The sequence below is a fragment of the Pan troglodytes genome, chromosome X (assembly GCF_028858775.2).
Source record: "Pan troglodytes isolate AG18354 chromosome X, NHGRI_mPanTro3-v2.0_pri, whole genome shotgun sequence".
Classification (NCBI taxonomy): domain Eukaryota; kingdom Metazoa; phylum Chordata; class Mammalia; order Primates; family Hominidae; genus Pan; species Pan troglodytes.
The window spans coordinates 118,136,275-118,154,072 of record NC_072421.2 but is presented as its reverse complement, the minus strand read 5'-3'; the positions used below and the strand labels follow the sequence as shown (position 1 = coordinate 118,154,072).

At 38.0% G+C, this 17,798-nt stretch overlaps 1 protein-coding gene across 3 annotated transcripts in view; it reads left to right on the top strand.

Moving 5' to 3' along the window:
• CUL4B (cullin 4B) overlaps positions 1–16,740 on the top strand; it is a 49,486-nt gene extending 32,746 nt beyond the window's left edge. For all 3 annotated transcript variants that reach the window (XM_016943303.3, XM_009439581.4, XM_009439584.5), the window contains 12 exons: positions 20–87; positions 1,332–1,450; positions 2,495–2,687; positions 3,685–3,789; positions 4,287–4,397; positions 4,851–4,936; positions 6,026–6,133; positions 7,118–7,231; positions 8,474–8,579; positions 10,465–10,637; positions 12,806–12,958; positions 16,185–16,740. In XM_016943303.3, coding sequence (XP_016798792.1) covers positions 20–87; positions 1,332–1,450; positions 2,495–2,687; positions 3,685–3,789; positions 4,287–4,397; positions 4,851–4,936; positions 6,026–6,133; positions 7,118–7,231; positions 8,474–8,579; positions 10,465–10,637; positions 12,806–12,958; positions 16,185–16,280 — 1,432 coding nt within the window. In that variant the 3' untranslated portion in view covers positions 16,281–16,740. The remainder of the gene's footprint in view (positions 1–19; positions 88–1,331; positions 1,451–2,494; positions 2,688–3,684; positions 3,790–4,286; positions 4,398–4,850; positions 4,937–6,025; positions 6,134–7,117; positions 7,232–8,473; positions 8,580–10,464; positions 10,638–12,805; positions 12,959–16,184) is intronic.
• Positions 16,741–17,798: the final 1,058 nt, after the last annotated feature.

Below are 17,798 nucleotides of genomic sequence, written 5' to 3'. Positions count from 1 at the left end.
TTTTTTTTTTTCCTTGTAGGAAGTCATTAATTGCTACTGTAGAAAAACAACTTCTAGGTGAACACTTAACAGCAATTCTTCAGAAAGGTAATTGGCAATTTGTAAATAAGAGATTGCTTTTTAAATGGTAGTGGCAAACTAGTAGGGAATTTTTAAAGATGTTGCCCTTTTAAAAGTTTGATAGCATGTGGCTGCATTTCTGAGGATGGACACAATCTTTATTAATCACAGTAAACTTCCTGGAGGTGCCAGTTTTCTTATCTGAAAGATACAGGAACTAGAAGAGAGGGATCCACAAATACCAATAAAAAAACAGTGGTTGATATGTGCCTGTAGTATCAGCTACTTGAGAGGCTGAGGCAGGAGGATTGCTTCAGCCCAGGAGTTTGAGGTCAGCCTGGGCAACATAGTGAGACTCTTGTCTCTTTAAATAAAATAAAAGAAAAAAAGTGGGAAATTCTTGACTAATATGTAAGCTTTCAGTAAGGAAAGGTATTCCTTTTTACACTAAAGCGGTGAGGGTTTTTTGTTGTTCATGGCATGTCAAACCAAGCACTTCTAATCCCAAGTGAATTTAGAGTATACCCTACATTTTACTTTGAGAATGCCGCAAATAGGTAAAAGCCTTACCTTTCTCCCCAACAATATTTTCTTTTGTATAAAAATTTATATATTTAGAAATTTAATGCAGTTATACTGTTATTTCATCCTGGAAATCAAATATTTATTAGAGCCTCATTTAAATTTGACCTATTTATGCATGGCTTTTGATATATCACAGGCTATATCCAGTATTCTGAAATATAACTATGTACATAATATGGCTACTACATTTATGAGGTATTTATAATGTATATTTATGTAAGCCAGTTTTTATAAGTTTGTTTTTGCCTCTAATCTATCATGCTAAATGGCACAAACCATTATGGAGTTAACCATTTTTCTTTTTCTTTTTAATTTTTTTAACTTTTTGAATTAAAATAGAGAGGGGGAGGGGGTCTTACTGTTGTGCCCAGGCTGGTCTTGACCTCCTGGCTTCAATTGATCCTCCTGCCTCAGCCTCCCAAAGTGCTGGGATTACAGGTGTGAGCCACCGTGCCTGGCCTGTTTTTATTTTTATGGCGACTAAAGTCTCTATATTTAGTTTTTACCCAGAAAGATGGTTGGGTTTAATTCAAAGGAAATCTTACATTACAACTCACATACAGACTAGTCATAGTTCAAACCAGTATCACAATAATGATTATAACTCAAATTTTATTAAAATGTCTGATAATCTTGTTCACTTTTTTGTTCACTATATTTTAATGCCAAAATGTTTTAAAATACAGGTTTAAATAACCTCCTTGATGAAAACCGAATTCAAGATTTGTCTCTTCTGTATCAGCTCTTCAGTAGAGTTCGAGGTGGAGTTCAGGTTCTTTTGCAGCAGTGGATTGAATATATCAAGGTATTAACAATTTACCTGTGATTTTTCTCTCTTACGGCTTATCTACACATCAAGAGTGCATATTGGCAAGCATTTCTTGTTTGATCCAATTTTTTTTTTTTTTTGAGACAGAGTTTTGCTCTTGTCACCCAGGCTGGAGTGCGGTGGCGCGATCTTAGCTCGCTGCAACCTCTGCCTCCCAGGTTCAAGTGATTCTCCTGCCTCAGCCTCCCAAGAAGCTAGGATTACAGGCATGCACCACCATGCCTGGCTAATTTTGTATTTTTAGTAGAGACGGGGTTTCACCATGTTGGTCAGGCTGGCCTTGAACTCCTGAACTCAAATGATCCACCCGCCTTGGCCTCCCAAAGTGCTGGGATTACAGGCGTGAGCCACCACACCCGGCCTTGATCCAATTCTTTTAAGGGAATTTTAAATTTGTTTAAAAAGTAATGGGAATTTTGAGAACAGTCAACCTGAGAATGGTAGCTGTGTGGCATATCAGCTATAAAACCTGATTGATGGCTGACATAATTTCTGTCTCTACCACTTAAAGCAGTAAATGTAGAAAAAGAAGACTTTGAACCCCAAATTTCTTTCCTTTCTTCAATCTTACACTAAAGCCAGATTGCCATTTTAAGGAAGTTGAAAGCTGACTTCTTTAAAAATAAGGAAAAGATCCCAGAGGCTTCTAATAATACCCTGTTATGATATCATATGCCCAGTGATCATTGCTTACTATTTTTGTGATTATAGATGAGTGGTTAACAGTGTGGATATTTAGCACTTTATTTTTTTGTCCTCATTTCACCATCAGCTTTATTTTGCCCGGTGCAGTGGTACTTGCCTGTAACCCCAGCTACTTGGGAGGCTGAGGCAGGAGGATCCTTTCAGCCTAGGAGTTTCAGACTAGCCTGGGCAACATAGCAAGATTCCATCTTAAAAATAGCTTTATTTTACTTTTTAAAGATCTTTAAATATATATGCCACTTAAAATATGATTTGGGGATTGTTTTCATTGTAGACAATTCGATTACAGTAAAAAGTGGTAATTTTTTGTTTTAGGCATTTGGCAGCACTATTGTAATTAATCCTGAAAAAGATAAAACCATGGTTCAAGAATTGCTGGATTTTAAAGATAAGGTTGACCATATAATTGATATCTGCTTTCTGAAGAATGAGAAATTTATCAATGCCATGAAAGAAGCATTTGAAACGTTCATTAACAAAAGACCAAATAAACCAGCTGAACTTATAGGTATGTTTTCCAGTCCTTTTTCCAGTTGTTTAATGATGTTCTTTGAGTCATAAAATCTCAATCTGAAATTTTTACCAGGTTGTAGTATTACTAATTCCTGATTTGTTTGAGGTTGCTTAGCTGGTATATCAAGTTTGAAGAGTGTTTCTAAAAACCTGGATGTAAGTACTGAAAGCCCACATGTCAAACATAATGTGCTTTCTTTCAAAGACGGTACGTTGGACACTATTTACCTTTATTGATAATAAGCTAGTATGTTTTCCTAGCCTAATGATTTAGAAATGAGGCAGGGTGTTATTTCAAGCTACAAAAAAGGGCAGCATGAAATTACAGTTGTCAGTGAAAAAGAAAAAAGTCCAGGGCAAAAATAAACCTAATAATCTGGGCCCATTTAGCATAAGGATGTGATATACACTACAGTGCTTCTCAGGTTTTTCCACCCAAGTACCCTTAGTGTCAGAGGAGGAGGTAACCTGAGAAGGTCTAGGGTCCTCTGCCAAAAGGATGAAATTTTGTTGCAACCTATCTACTATTTATCCGTAAACATGTAGCAAATTTTACCTTCTACTCTACGATGTATCTGGTTTATTTTAATAGAAAAGTAATGTTTAAGATTGCTTACTATTCCTATAAAATGGATACTCCAGAAGATTCCTCATGTCTTTTCGTGGCTTTGATTACATTATGCCCTCACAGGGCTACATGAGACCTCCCCCACAGGATATCCGTATCCTATTTTCATAAACATCAGTATAGTGGAAAGTACATTTGATCTGGAGTCAGAACACTTGGGTTTGTGTTCAGGCCCTGATGTTATTAGCTCTATGGCACTGAACAAGTCAGTTGATCTTCCTGACTTTGGAGACTTTTAAAAATGCATATAAATTTCTGAAGTATTGAAAAACTCAGTGTATCGTACTCCTCTTTGGGTATATATAGTGCCCAGTACCTCGTGTATTCCCTGGTTATTAAACAACAAACTTTTCCCCCATTTTAGCTAAGTATGTAGATTCAAAACTTCGTGCAGGCAACAAAGAAGCTACAGATGAAGAACTTGAGAAAATGTTGGATAAAATTATGATCATATTTAGATTTATCTATGGTAAGTATTTACTAATGTTTTAATATTTTTCTTTTAAAATAGCACTCAACAGAGAAGCTAGCAAGTATATTCAAACTGGAGGGAATATTTATTTGGAAATTACAGATTTAAAATTGTGTTTAATTCATTGGGGGGATACGTGAGGAATGTTACCTGATTGTCCTATGCTTTGGCTCTTCTAGTATTAAGTGCCTTGATTTTTGCTACTTGGCTGAATCTCTTAAATATTGGCACCAAAGCTACCAGTCCACAAAAGCTTTTCTGAAGAAAAGTTAATGCAATCAAGACAGTTACATGCAAAAAAGTTTTACAATAAAGACTTCGAAATGTCTGGCACAAAAATGGATCTCTACTGTTTCTTGCATTTAACAAACTTAAATAAAATGTGTAAAGTAAAATAACTTGGAATAATGGTGTGCTTTATTAAAGCACTTTAAAGCAGTTTTGTCAGTACTTTTTATTGGAATATTATAAATTTTGCATTTCTTTTTACATAGGCAAGGATGTTTTTGAGGCCTTCTATAAGAAAGATTTAGCCAAGCGCCTGTTAGTCGGAAAGAGTGCATCTGTAGATGCTGAAAAATCAATGCTGTCCAAACTTAAACATGGTAGGTTTCTCATTCTTTCTGTTCCTTTTCTTTGATTCCTGAAGGAGAATGTTAGCTTTTTACCCTTTCAATCGATTTCCTCTTTTGTCACTCATGTCTATGTATATATGATGAAAACATAAATTGAGCAAGCTCCTGAGGTTTCCAACTTATTGTACATAATATCCAGAGTTGTTGTTTTTTTTAAGATAAAGCATTGTTCTTGGTTTTATTATTTGTATAAAAATTTCCCATTTATTTTATACCTAAATAGTAGATAAGGTTACTACAGGATTAAAGAGTTTGACTCTGAATTAATGGGGCATACACTTTGGGGTAAGGATTTCTTTTTATTCTTATGAAAGTTACAGATCATACTTCATACTAAAGTTTTGTATTTCGTGTTTCCCACTTTTAAACCTCTTTTGTTTTTACCACTTTAAAATATTATACATGTACAAACATCTTTAATAGAATGCGGAGCTGCTTTCACCAGCAAACTTGAAGGAATGTTTAAAGACATGGAACTTTCTAAAGACATCATGATTCAGTTCAAACAGGTAAAAGTGAGTTAAACTCTTAATTCCTCAAACTTAGTTGTATTTAGTTATCTGCTTGCTATGATTTGTACTAAAGAGGATAAATAGAAACGTGTTTGTTGTAATTCATGGCAACTGAGGTGATATTCACAGTAGAAAAAAAAATTGGTGAAATATAAGTATATTTGACCTACTTTAGGATTTATTTTTAACAAACACCCAGAATAACACAAAAATAAAAATAAAATGTATTGAACTGAAGTCAGTACAAGAAGAGCTATAGTGGGAACAGGGCTTTCCTCAGCATCTTATCGTTCGGTAATTTGCATGTTCAGAGCTTGCAATGGGGAGAGAGGAGAAGTGATAATGCAGCTGTATAAAAGCCTTTGGGGACATTGGGGATAGAAAGCTAGATCCACAGTTTTGAAGATGTAGGTAGAAAGTAGTTTTGAAATGTTTAAGAACATAGGTGATAATGATGGCAAATTAGATTTTCCTCTTTTGGGTTTTAGTAGTGACTTCTTTACCCCACAGTGTTGCTAAGGTGGGAAGTGGAAGTGAAAGAATTAAGAAAAAATCAGGGTCAGTAAGATTATGGATTCTATAGTAGCTACAGAATAGGGCTTATCTGCTTTGCCCTTTTCCCCTCTTTTTCCTTCCCTACTCCAGGTCACTCCCTGCAGACAGGCAGTGGAGCAAGTGAAAAACTGGAGACTTGGGCTGGCTGGGGGGTGAGGAATGGGGGTTGCTGCAAGGTGTTTAAGCCACATAGGGGTATTCAAAGGTGGGGACTGCAGGTGGTATTGGGGAAAAGAATGGAGAAGAGATCCTATAACGGCCCAGCTGTATGTGAGAAATTATTTAAGTTGATAACTCCTGTAATGAGGTCATGTGATCCTTGTATGCCTTTGTATCAAAATGTTAACCTCTGTACTTGCCTAGTGCATTTTGTGTAGGTTTCATTTAAAGTCTTCTTAATAGTTGCCTTTTATTTTAAGGATGGTCAGTGTTTGCATGTAATTTCATAACAGGGAACTTCTTAAATAGGTTATTATGATATGAAATGTATGCAGTTTTAAGATCTCAGTGTGTGTTTTGATCTTCTTATAGTATATGCAGAATCAGAATGTTCCGGGAAATATTGAGTTAACTGTGAATATCCTGACAATGGGCTATTGGCCGACATATGTGCCTATGGAAGTTCATTTACCACCAGAGGTAAGAGTTACTGTTTAGAACTGAGTTATAGGCATAGAAATCATAGCATTTCCATTTTGCTTGTCATTTAAAAATAGATACTTAGAAAAAAATAGAGACCCAGGGTCTCGCTGTATTGCTCAGGCTGGTCTTGAACTCTTGGGCTCAAGCGATCCCCCCCGCCTCAGCCTTCCAAAGTGCTGGGATTACAGGTGTAAGTCACCAGGCCTGGCATGGATACTTTTAAAAGTGTATGTCAGTAAACGCACCAACACCAAATACCAACTGCTCTAATGTTTTACTTTTGTACTTAGAAGTCCAGTTAAGCACATAGCTAATAATGCCAAATTTCTGGGTTCAGGGTCAATTTCCCTGGCTCTTCTTCCATCTTCCCAGGTTATACCCCTCACTCTACCTAGCTATTAAGAATTCTTGCACATATTTCACCCATAGGTGGGATTGCTAAATGATGGGTCCTTGATTAAATCTATCCTGACTCCTGGTAAACTGTCTAGTCCAGGACTGAAGCCCATAAAAGGGATTAAGGCTAGACAGATAGATATTGAGAATCCTCCATGGAGATGATTATGAAGGCCCAGGGAGTAGATTTCTCTCAAAGAGGAAGAAAAAACAGCAGAGGCAGAACTTTAGAAAAGGCTCACATTTGGCAGATGGTAGAAAGAGGAACCTGTGAAGGAAACCAATGCAGAAGCAACAGTGAAATAAAGGAACCAGCATAGTGCAGAGGCACAAAAGCTGCTGCAGGTGAATGTTTCAAAAGAGGGGATGATTAAATGTTCAGAGAGAGCAAAAGGTATAAATCCTAATAAATCCCATTTGATTTGGTGGTTGGGAGATCATTGTTTTTCATCAAAGTGATTGGTGGACCTACTGGATATAGTCTTAAAATTTTCCAGAAACTATATCACATGAGGTAAGTATAAAAAGTGGTAAATGTGGTATTGGATACAGAGCTTAAATAAAGCCTTATTTTATTTACTTTAGATGGTAAAACTTCAGGAGATTTTCAAGACATTTTACCTAGGCAAACATAGTGGCAGGAAACTTCAGTGGCAGTCAACCCTAGGACACTGTGTGTTAAAAGCAGAATTTAAAGAGGTAAGTGGATGTTCCCAAAACTTTTAGTTTTCATCTTTATCTTTAATGTTTAGGTCATCCTTCTTAACTGAAAGTTTAGGCTATTGTTTTTTGTTTTCTTCTTTTTTGTTTTGTTTTTTTTTTTGAGAGAGAGTCTCACTCTGTCACCAGAGTGGAGTGCAGTGGCGCTATCTTGGCTCACCGCAACCTCTGCCTCCTGGGTTCAAGTGATTCTCATGCCTCAGCCTCCCGAGTGGCTGGGACTACAGGCGCGCGCCACCATACCCAGCTAATTTTTTTTGTATTTTTAGTGGAGACGGGGTTTCACCATGTTGGCCAGGATGGTCTCTGTCTCTTGACCTTGTGATCCACGCGCCTCGGCCTCCTAAAGTGCTGGGATTACAGGTGTGAACCACCGCATCTGGCCAGTTTAAGCTATTGTTTTATAATTGTATCCTAGATATCCGCATGATGACAGTGATAGTTTGTCATAGCTTTATGTATTTTTAAGTAATTTTAGGTGTGTGGTCTTTCCACGATTGATTTGGCCCTTCTGCAAAATGAAAAGCAGTGAACTTTCCCCCTACCCTTTCCTCACCTGTGGATGAAAACTGTACACTGCCACTTCCTATTTTTATTTATTTGTTTATTTTTAGAGATAGGGTCCCACTCTGTCACCCAGGCAGGAGTACAGTGGCACAATCATAGTTCACTGTAACCTCAAACTCACGGGCTCAAGCTATCCCCCTGCCTCTGCTTCCTAAAGTGCTGGGATTACAGGCATGAGCAACTACACTTAGTCTAACACTGCCACTTCTTGACAGAAATCTTGTTCCTGGGAGCTACGAATAGAGTGGGAGTTAAGGGAAACAGTGTGCAATATCTAATCTCAAAAAACTTTAGCTTTTCATGACTAATCTGAGCCAAACAAATCAAAAATACATTTGAAATAGTGATTTCTTGCTGCTTATGATGAATATCTAGAATGACACATAAGGCTGATTAATTTTCATTACTGTATTCTATTTATAAGGCTTAAAAAAAAACTGTTAAAAGGTCAGCTAATCCTTCCCCCTATTTTAGGTAGGGTCACACCTAAACCTCACACTGAAATACTGTATTACCACGTCAAGTGGCTTTGCTGGATAATGCTAATCATGTTTCTAAATCCACTAATTGAAAAATGCTTTTCCTATAAGAGATGATTAATTTTTCATGTGTTTTTTAAAAAGTGATGACTAAACACTTTTATTTCTTCAACAGGGTAAAAAGGAACTCCAGGTCTCTCTTTTTCAAACACTGGTGCTGCTAATGTTTAATGAGGGAGAGGAGTTCAGTTTAGAAGAGATCAAGCAGGCAACTGGAATAGGTTTGTAGCAAACATTAAGTGTTCACTATGTGCACACCACTATGTTAAGAGGTCTGGGGGACATATTTATAGGAATAATTCCTTGCCTCAGAACTGTTTTGAGTTTTTTTTTTCTTTTTTTTAAATGAGACAGGGTCTCACTCTGTCACCCAGGCTGGGGTCCAGTGGTACAATCATGGCTCAGGCTCAAGTGATTCTCCTGCCTCAGCCTGCCAAGCAGATGGGACTACAAGTGCATGCCACCATGCCTGGCTAATTTTTAAAATTTTTTTTGTAGAGACAGGGTCTCACTATGTTGCTTAGCCTGGTCTCAAACTCCTGGGCTCAAGGGATCTTCCTGCCTCAGCCTCCCTAAGTACTGCAATTACAGGCATGAGCCCCTGCAGCCAGCCAGAACTCTTTTTTTTTCCCCTCAAGACGGAATCTTGCTCTGTCACCCAGGCTGGAGTGCAGTGGCGCGATCTCGGCTCACTGCAACCTCTGCCTCCTGTGTTCAAGCAATTCTCCTGCCTCAGCCTCCCGAGTAGCTGGGATTACAGGCGCCTGCCACCACACCTGGCTAATGTTTGTATTTTTAGTAGAGACGGGGTTTCACCATGTTGGCCAGGCTGGTCTCGAACTCCTGACCTCGTGATCCGCCTGCCTCGGCCTACCAAAGTGCTGGGATTACAGGTGTGAGCCACTGCGCCTGGCCAGAACTCTTTATATAACCATAGGGAAAGGGGGAAATGACACTTGAAATAATGTCAAAACCCATAAGTACTGGCTTGTGGTACTGACTATAAGTGTGGTAAGAGTGCAAGAAAGCAAGAGATCACTGTGGACTGGCACAATTGGGAAAGCTGTCATGAAGCAAGTGGCATTTGAGCTGGGCCTTCAAGTTTTGGTCAGGGAGAAGGCATATACAGCAAGGGGAAATATTTTGAAATGAGGTTTGGAGGTAGGAATGGGCACAGTATAGGCCCATGAAGAGCTTAATTGTAGCATAGAATCATGAAGAATCATGAAGAGCTTAATTGTAACATAGAATAGTGAGTTAAAAAATTAGGTAAGATGAGTAGGGCCTGATTGTGGAGAACCTGATAAGTCTAGCAAATGAAACCTACACTGTAGTGTCTCAACTATGTGGCATGGTGGAAGTAATTATTTGGACCACTTACTGAAATCAATCTACAGGGCAACTGGAAGGATCAAGGGATTCCAGTTTAGATGCTATTGGGATGATTCAGGCATAAAGTAGAAGGGACTTAGACTAGAATGAGACCATGAAAATGGAGAAAACTCATCTCTGCGGAAGCAGCGGCTAGCTATTATGTTGAGGATGAAGGAGAAGGAAAAGTTAAAAGATGATTTCAGGGTTTCCCAACTGAGAAGGTTAGTGGTATCACCACTGACAATTGGAAAGAGGACACAGTTATATGGAGATGATGAATCAAATTTTGGACGTAACTACAGTTGATAGTAAAACAGCCAGGCGGAATTGCCCTTTAAACGTGCAACTGGAGAGAAGTGAAATGTCATTTTGGAAGATTTGGTAGTTGCCCACATGGTATGATGATTGACGTCTTTAAAAGAGGACTAGGGGCCGGGCGTGGTGGCTCACATCTGTAATCCCAGCACTTTGGGAGGCCAAGGCGGGTGGATCACTTGAGCTCAGGAGTTTGAGACCAGCCTGGGCAACATGGTGAAACCCCGCCTCTATTTTTTTTAAAAAAGAAGAGGACTAGGAAAAAAGCCATTGGCTAGAACAAAGAAAAGTTGTTGGTGACCTTTGGGAAAAAATGAAACAGTTTTAATAGGGGGATGGAGTGGAAGCTAGATTGAGGTAGAATGTCGTAGTTGTTCATGCTGGTAACAAATAACTAAACCTCTGTTTCTTCTTCAGAGGATGGAGAGTTAAGGAGAACACTGCAGTCATTAGCCTGTGGCAAAGCTAGAGTTCTGGCGAAAAATCCAAAGGGCAAAGATATTGAAGATGGTGACAAGTTCATTTGTAATGATGATTTCAAACATAAACTTTTCAGGATAAAGATCAATCAAATCCAGATGAAAGAAACGGTATTTCTTTCACTTTCTCTTAGTCCTAACACACTGGAATTATACATGTTAATAATCAAAATATATAAAGATTTTTATACCTGTAATACTGCCAATACCATTAATATTTTTTGTGCCTATGTCCAGCTAAATATGTTTCCTTATTTGATTTTGGGTGTTTGGGAGAGTGGTTGTACAGGATTGAGATGATACTCAACATAGTTTCATATCTTACTTTGTTTATTTAGTATTCAATCTTTAGAATTTTTCCATGCCATTAAATAGCTTCGAAAAATGGCAGATGGCAGTGTAATATTTTTACATGGCTCTTATAGTTTGTTCAACCACTGTTCATTTTGGGGCAATTAAATTCATGACTTATTAGTATTATAAATAAGATTGCAAGAAACCTCTTTGAAACTAAATTTTAATCTCTGATATATGATAAATTTGTGGAAGTAGATTTTTTTGGGTTAAAGGGTATGAACATTTTAGGAGTCTTAGTACATAATGTCATATTGTGTTCTGGAAAGGCTGGACCAGTTTATACTCTGTCCAGCAGCATATGAGAGCCTGTCTTACTATGTCCCCCAGCACTAAAGATTATATTTTCTTTTGCCAACTTGCTTGGTGAAAAATCTGAATTGATTTATTCACTATTTATTTGATTAACAGTGAAGGTGGGCCAGGTACGGTGGTTCACACCTGTAATCCCAGTACCTTGGGAGGCCGAGGCGGGCAGATCACCTGAGGTCAGGAGTTCAAAACCAGCTTGGCCAACATGGCGATACCCTGTCTCTACTAAAAATACAAAAATCAGCTGGGCGTGGTGGTGCGTGCTTGTAGTCCCAGCTACTTGGGAGGCTGAGGCATGAGAATCACCTGAACCCGGGATGTGGAGGTTGCAGTGAGCTGAGATCGTGCCACTGCACTGCAGCCTGGGTGACAGTGAGACTCTGTTTAAAAAAAAGAAAAAAAAACAAAAACAGGGAAGGTGAATATTTTGTTTGTTTTTGCCATTCGAATTTGTAAGAGACTTCCAACTGCAGCATCCTGAAACTGATGGTTTCGGTTCCAATAAGGTTTAATGCAATATTTGGAAAAAAAAAAAATTTTTTTTTTTGAGGTGGAGTCTCACTCTGTCACCCAGGCTGGAGTCAGTGGCACGATCTTGGCACACTGCAGCCTCCGCCTTCCGGGTTCAAGCGATTATCCTGCCTCAGCCTCCTGAGTAGCTGGGACTACATGCGTGAGCGACCACGCCCGGCTAATTTTTGTATTTTAAGTAGAGATGGGTTTTCACCATATTGGCCAGGCAGGTCTTGAACTCCTGACCTCATGATCCGCCCATCTCGGCCTCCCAAAGTGCTGGAATTACAGGTGTGAGCCACTGAGCCCGACTGAAAAAATTTTATTGTAGGACAGCGACCAGTATCTCCAAACAAGTTCCTGTCATTTTCACATACACATCAAAGACAGGATATTTTCTTAAAGGATTACCATGTCCTTACTTTTAAAACATTTATGCTGTACCAGGAAGAAACTGCTGCAAAAAGGCCAAACTGTGTTTTTGGTTTAATTACTAAAGATGAACATTTTTACTTTAGCATCAAGATTGGTAAACCGCCTCCTAAATACCTACATTTCTGTAAGTCTTGAAGGATTGTAAGCACTAATGGCATGCATGTCTGATTTATATATTACAAAATAAAAATTAATTTTCAAAGAGGTTGACTCTTAACTAGTTTGCTTAGCCAGTTAATACCATGCCTTGAGTCAGAGATCAGACAGAGTCACCTTATAGACAAGCTATTGTCATAGAGAAATCTGGTTAACAATCCATTGAAACTGATACACACATTTAGAAGATATATCAAAGACAGAGTAAAAAAACAAAATGGTAAATTCCACATCAGCTATCTCTACTTCTAGAAAAGCAATTCAAAGATGATGTTTTTCTGTTAACTAATATTAGCATTACTTCATTGGTATAGGGCAATATAATCAGAACAGAAAGGAGTTATGTTTGTAGGATTTTTCTCTGTCAGCATCTATATTTATAAGACCCCATTTAGATAATTCAGTACCTTTAAAGCAATAACAATGTCATGTCCCTAAAATGCACAATTTATGTAAATAGTCAGGTTTTGCTTCTGGTATAATTCCTAGGTTTAAAACTTTTTTGTTAGGTTGAAGAACAAGCAAGCACTACAGAAAGAGTATTTCAAGACAGACAGTATCAAATTGATGCTGCAATTGTTCGAATTATGAAGATGAGAAAGACACTTAGCCACAATCTCCTTGTTTCAGAAGTGTACAACCAGTTGAAATTTCCAGTAAAGGTAGGTACTTCTGTGTTTTCCTATTGAGCGTGTTATAAATAAAAGAAAGTACATTAGATTTTCAGACACAAATCTTGCAAACATAAAGCGTCATGACCATTTAGAGAGAGAAAAGTTTTAATTTCCCATGTTGATGCATATGATTTCCAAAAAAAAACTTTGTTGGCATATGTGGGCAGCAGTGACAAAAGGGAAAAATAACAGAAAAGCCTGGATACCTGAAAGTTTAACTGCTAAGTGAGTGTTTGAAATTTTCAAGTTTATTCACTATATTTCTTTTGAACTTCTTGGTTGGTTATTTACTTCTTTTCCTCTTGAAATACCATGGTATTTATTGAAATACCATGGTATTTGACAGATTTAGTTATTGTGGATTGAGTTAAATCTCCTGTTTAGTTAGCTTATATAAGAGATCATCTGTTAAAAACCATACAGATAACTAGTCATGATTAAGCATCTTTTTGAAAAGTGTAGTGATAGTTCTGGTAAACTGAAATTGGTCATTAAATGGAAACGTTCCATTGTGAATGACCAATAATAAAGTCACTTAATGTGATGTTGTACTGGCCTTTTTTCCAAGTTTTAGGAGGTAGATAGCCAAACCCTTGGATGATAAACATTGATAGAGTTTGAATAGACTGCTAGCTATTAGGGTTCTTATGAGCTTTGGACTTTCATAAATCACTTCACCATGCTGATCTTGTTTCCTCTTTTGTAAAACTGAGATAATAATAGTACTTACCTTGTAGGATTATTGTGAGGTTTAAGTGAGATCATGAATGTAAAAATCTTAGCACTGGACCTGGTACATAATAAGCACTCGGTAGCTCTTAGTTCTAATAAGGTAAGCATTTTCTTTTCTCCAAACCTAATATTGCACTCCTCATTACCACCCTCTCACCCTCATGCTCTGCTTAACAGTCATTTCACCTCAAGCCAGAGAGATCACTGATGCTGGGGAAATTAGGGGATCGCTGTAGTTAATATTGTGCTGATATTCTAGGTCTTTCACCATAATTAAGAGAAAGTCATCTGATTTCCCAACCTTGGGATTACTGGATAAAATTTTCACTGCTGTATCAGACTACCTCCCCACTTTTCCCCTCTTGAACAAGTCATTTTACTTATCCTGAAAAACTTTCTATTAGCAAACAAGATTATATTATATTTACAGACTAGATACATAAGATATATAGTGGAATTTTGTCATCCAGGAGCTTAGAATGCAATCATGAAGATAAAGCTACAAGCTTTCTTGATTACTTTTAAATCACAGGATGCAGAAATCCAAGTCACTTAGATGCACTAAACCAGAAATATGAAGATCTAAATTATGAGGTACTTCATTTATCAAGCCATTTCATGTAGTTTTTTTTTTGAGATGGAGTCTCGCTCTGTCATCCAGGCTGGAGTGCAGTGGCATGATCTTGGCTCACTGCAGCCTCTGCCTCCCGGGTTCAAGCAATTCTTTTGCCTCAGCCTCTCGAGTAGCTGGGACCACAGGTGCGCACAATCACGCCTGGCTAATTTTTGTGTTTTTAGTAGAGACGGGGTTTTACCGTATTGGTCAGGCTGGTCTCGAACTCCTGACCTCATGATCTGCCCACAGCCTCCCAAAGTGCTGGGATTACAGGCATGAGCCACTGCACCTGGCCAGTATTCTTTTAAATAGTGATTTTTTTTTTTTTGAGATGGAGTCTTCTTGCTCTGTCACCCAGGTTGGAGTGCAGTGGCGTGATCACGTTTCACTACAACCTCCACCCCCCGGGTTCAAGCAATTCTCCTGCCTCAGTCTCCCTGGTAGCTGAGACTACAGGCGCCCACCACCACACCTGGCTAATTCTTGTATTTTTAGTACAGATGGGGTTTTGTCATGTTAGCCAGTCTGGTCTCAAACTCCTGACCTCAGGTGATCCACCCATCTTAGCCTCCCAAAGTGCTGGGATTACAGGCATGAGCCACCACACCTGGTCTAAATAGTGATTTCATCAGTATGTTTTAAATCTTAATTTATAAAAATGAAGCCAACTAACTCTTGCCCAAAGTAAAGGTGTGCTTCATGAACTATCTTGACAAAACTAGTATTCTGTGTCCTTAAACTACCTTACAGTGCTCATGTGAAGTTACAATAAATGTAGTCTTTTGTATTTAACCACGCGAAGGGTAGCTGCTTCTGGCATGACCTCTTTAAAATAGAAAACTAATAGAAAGTATTCCGTAACAATATGACAAGGATGTGACAGTTTAATGTATGTATAGTATATAGTACAGGTTGAACACCTTTAATGAGAATCCAAAATCTGAAATGCTCTAAAATTGGAAACTTTGAATGCCAACATGATGCCACAGGTGGAAAATTCCACACTTTACAGGTTGGAGTCAAAACTTTGTTTCATGCACAAAAGGTATAAAATTATCTTCAGGCTATGTAAGGTATGTATGAAACATAGATGAATTTTGTGTTTAGACTTGGGTCCCATCTCCATGGTATCTCACTATGTATATGCAAATATACCAAAATGAAAAAGTCAGGACCAGGCATGGTAGCTCACACCTGTGAGTACTGGGATTCCAGTACTTTGGGAGGCTGAGGCTGGGGGGATCACTCCAGAACAAGAGTTTAAGGTCAGCCTGGGCGACATAGCAAGACCCTGTCTATTAAAAAAAATTAAAAGCTCCAAAAAAAAATCAAAAATACTTTTGGCGTTAAAGAATCTTCAACATACCTGGGCACGGTGGCTCATGCCTGTAATCCCAGCACTTTGGGAGGCTGAGGCAGGTGGATCACCTGAGGTCAGGAGTTCGAGACCAGCCTGGCCAATATGGTGACACCCCATCTCTACCAAAAATACAAAAATTAGCCAGGCGTGGTGGCTTGTGTCTAGTCCCAGCTACTCGGGAAGCTGAGGCAGAAGAATCACTTGAACCCAGGAGGTGGAGGTTGCAGTGAGCCAAAGTGGTGCCACTGCAGTCCAGCCTGGGTGACAGAGCGAGACTCCGTCTCAAAAAAAAAAAAAAAAGAATCTTCAACGTGTATAAAACATTTTTTAACCTGGTTTATTTTCATGATACTTTTCTCTAAAAAAGAGATTTAAATAAATAAAAATTTTAAAAAAGGAGATTAAATTCATGAGCCGAAACTGTTGTCTTTTTAATGGGGTATTAACTAAATGGGCTTGAGCCAATGATAATGAACTTTACATTGAAAATTTGCCTTCTCTTACAGCCTGCTGATCTTAAGAAGAGAATAGAATCTTTAATTGACCGGGACTACATGGAAAGAGATAAAGAAAATCCAAACCAGTACAACTATATTGCGTAGAATGTTGGCCTTGCAGCATTTGATGTCATATGCAGTAGCCAGTGGATAAACTAACCTGTTGATTCAATATTATTTGACTCCTTTTTTACTACCGATGACCAAATGAAGCAGTGTAATTAATGGAAATAGTTGAGTGGACTTTTTCTCAGTGGTTAACATGCCCATTTTAAAGAGTAATACTTACCTTTAAGAAGAATGTTGTTGAACTCTTTGCATGTTATTTAGTATGATGTGCAGAAAACACTTAAGAACGTACCTGGTCTTCATGAATTCCTCTTTGGAACTGGGAAAGAGATCCCTGTGGCTATTAAAAAGGGGGGAGGGTTCTTACACACCATTAATTATGAAGCAAAAGGTTTATTTGCTTAAAATGTCATTTAAAGATACTTAAACTGCATGCAAACTTTATTTACTGTACAGAGTTCTGGATGTATTTATCAAATAGAAAAACCACCCTTGACTTGGTTGTTCACCCGTTTTGTGATTTCCCTTGAAAAGAGAAATGAATTGTCATAGCTATTGATATTTTACTAGGTGATGTTCTGTTACACTGAAAGGGATGTTTTTTAAAAAAAATTATTTGGAAACAAGTTTTCAAGTAGGGGGACAGTTGCTTACATAATATCTTGTATATTCACATCCTAAAAAATTTCATTTATGAGTATGGGATGTGTATATATGGCTTAGCCCCAAGTTAACTGTGCTGATTAACAAGTACTTATAAAAATAGCTAAAGTAGAAAATTAATGATCAGTTGTACTAGAGGAACATCATAGAGGAGAAAAATCCAACTCTTTATATTAAAAATGAATACAATAAGAAAATTGCAAAAGAGACCAAAATGAACGTGTTTTGTAAATTGTTACAGGAGCAAAAACTTCGCAACTAGTTTTCAACATACTTTAGACTTTAAATGTTGTTTGGACAGTTTTGTCTTCAACTTGGACCAATTGTAGATTGTTACAGGCTTCCTAGGATTTAGCATTCCTATTTTCTCTACCAAAGTTTTTTTTAGAAGCATCCCGACTCTTCTCTTTGTTGATAAATAAGCCTTTCCTGTCATCTTCATTTTAACTTGCTAAAACCCTAGATACAAAGGTCCTCCCTCATTTTTCCCACAGAGCCCCTGTTTGGGAATTTGAGATTCTGTGTCATGCTGGTTTTCCTTTCAGAATTGCTTGAAATCGAGTTCTCTTAGCCACTGGACACCTAGTTTTCAGGAGAATGTCCCAAGATTGTTTATATATACAAAATGGCAAAAGTACTGTTTTTCGAATTGATAATTCAAGCAAAGGCTTCTCTTTACCATCACTGATTTTTTTTTGTTTTTATTTTGTTTCCTTGTTTCTATTTCCTTGAAGCTTTGAAGGGAGGAGAAGCAGAAAATTTTGTTTTTGTTTTTTAAAAATCAGAACTACTTAATGCTTTTTGCCACAGCATATTTCCTTGCCTGTTGGAGCCGTTAGGAAGATTACCTATGTCCTAATCTTCAACCTGAGAAGATTTTTGACTCTTGTG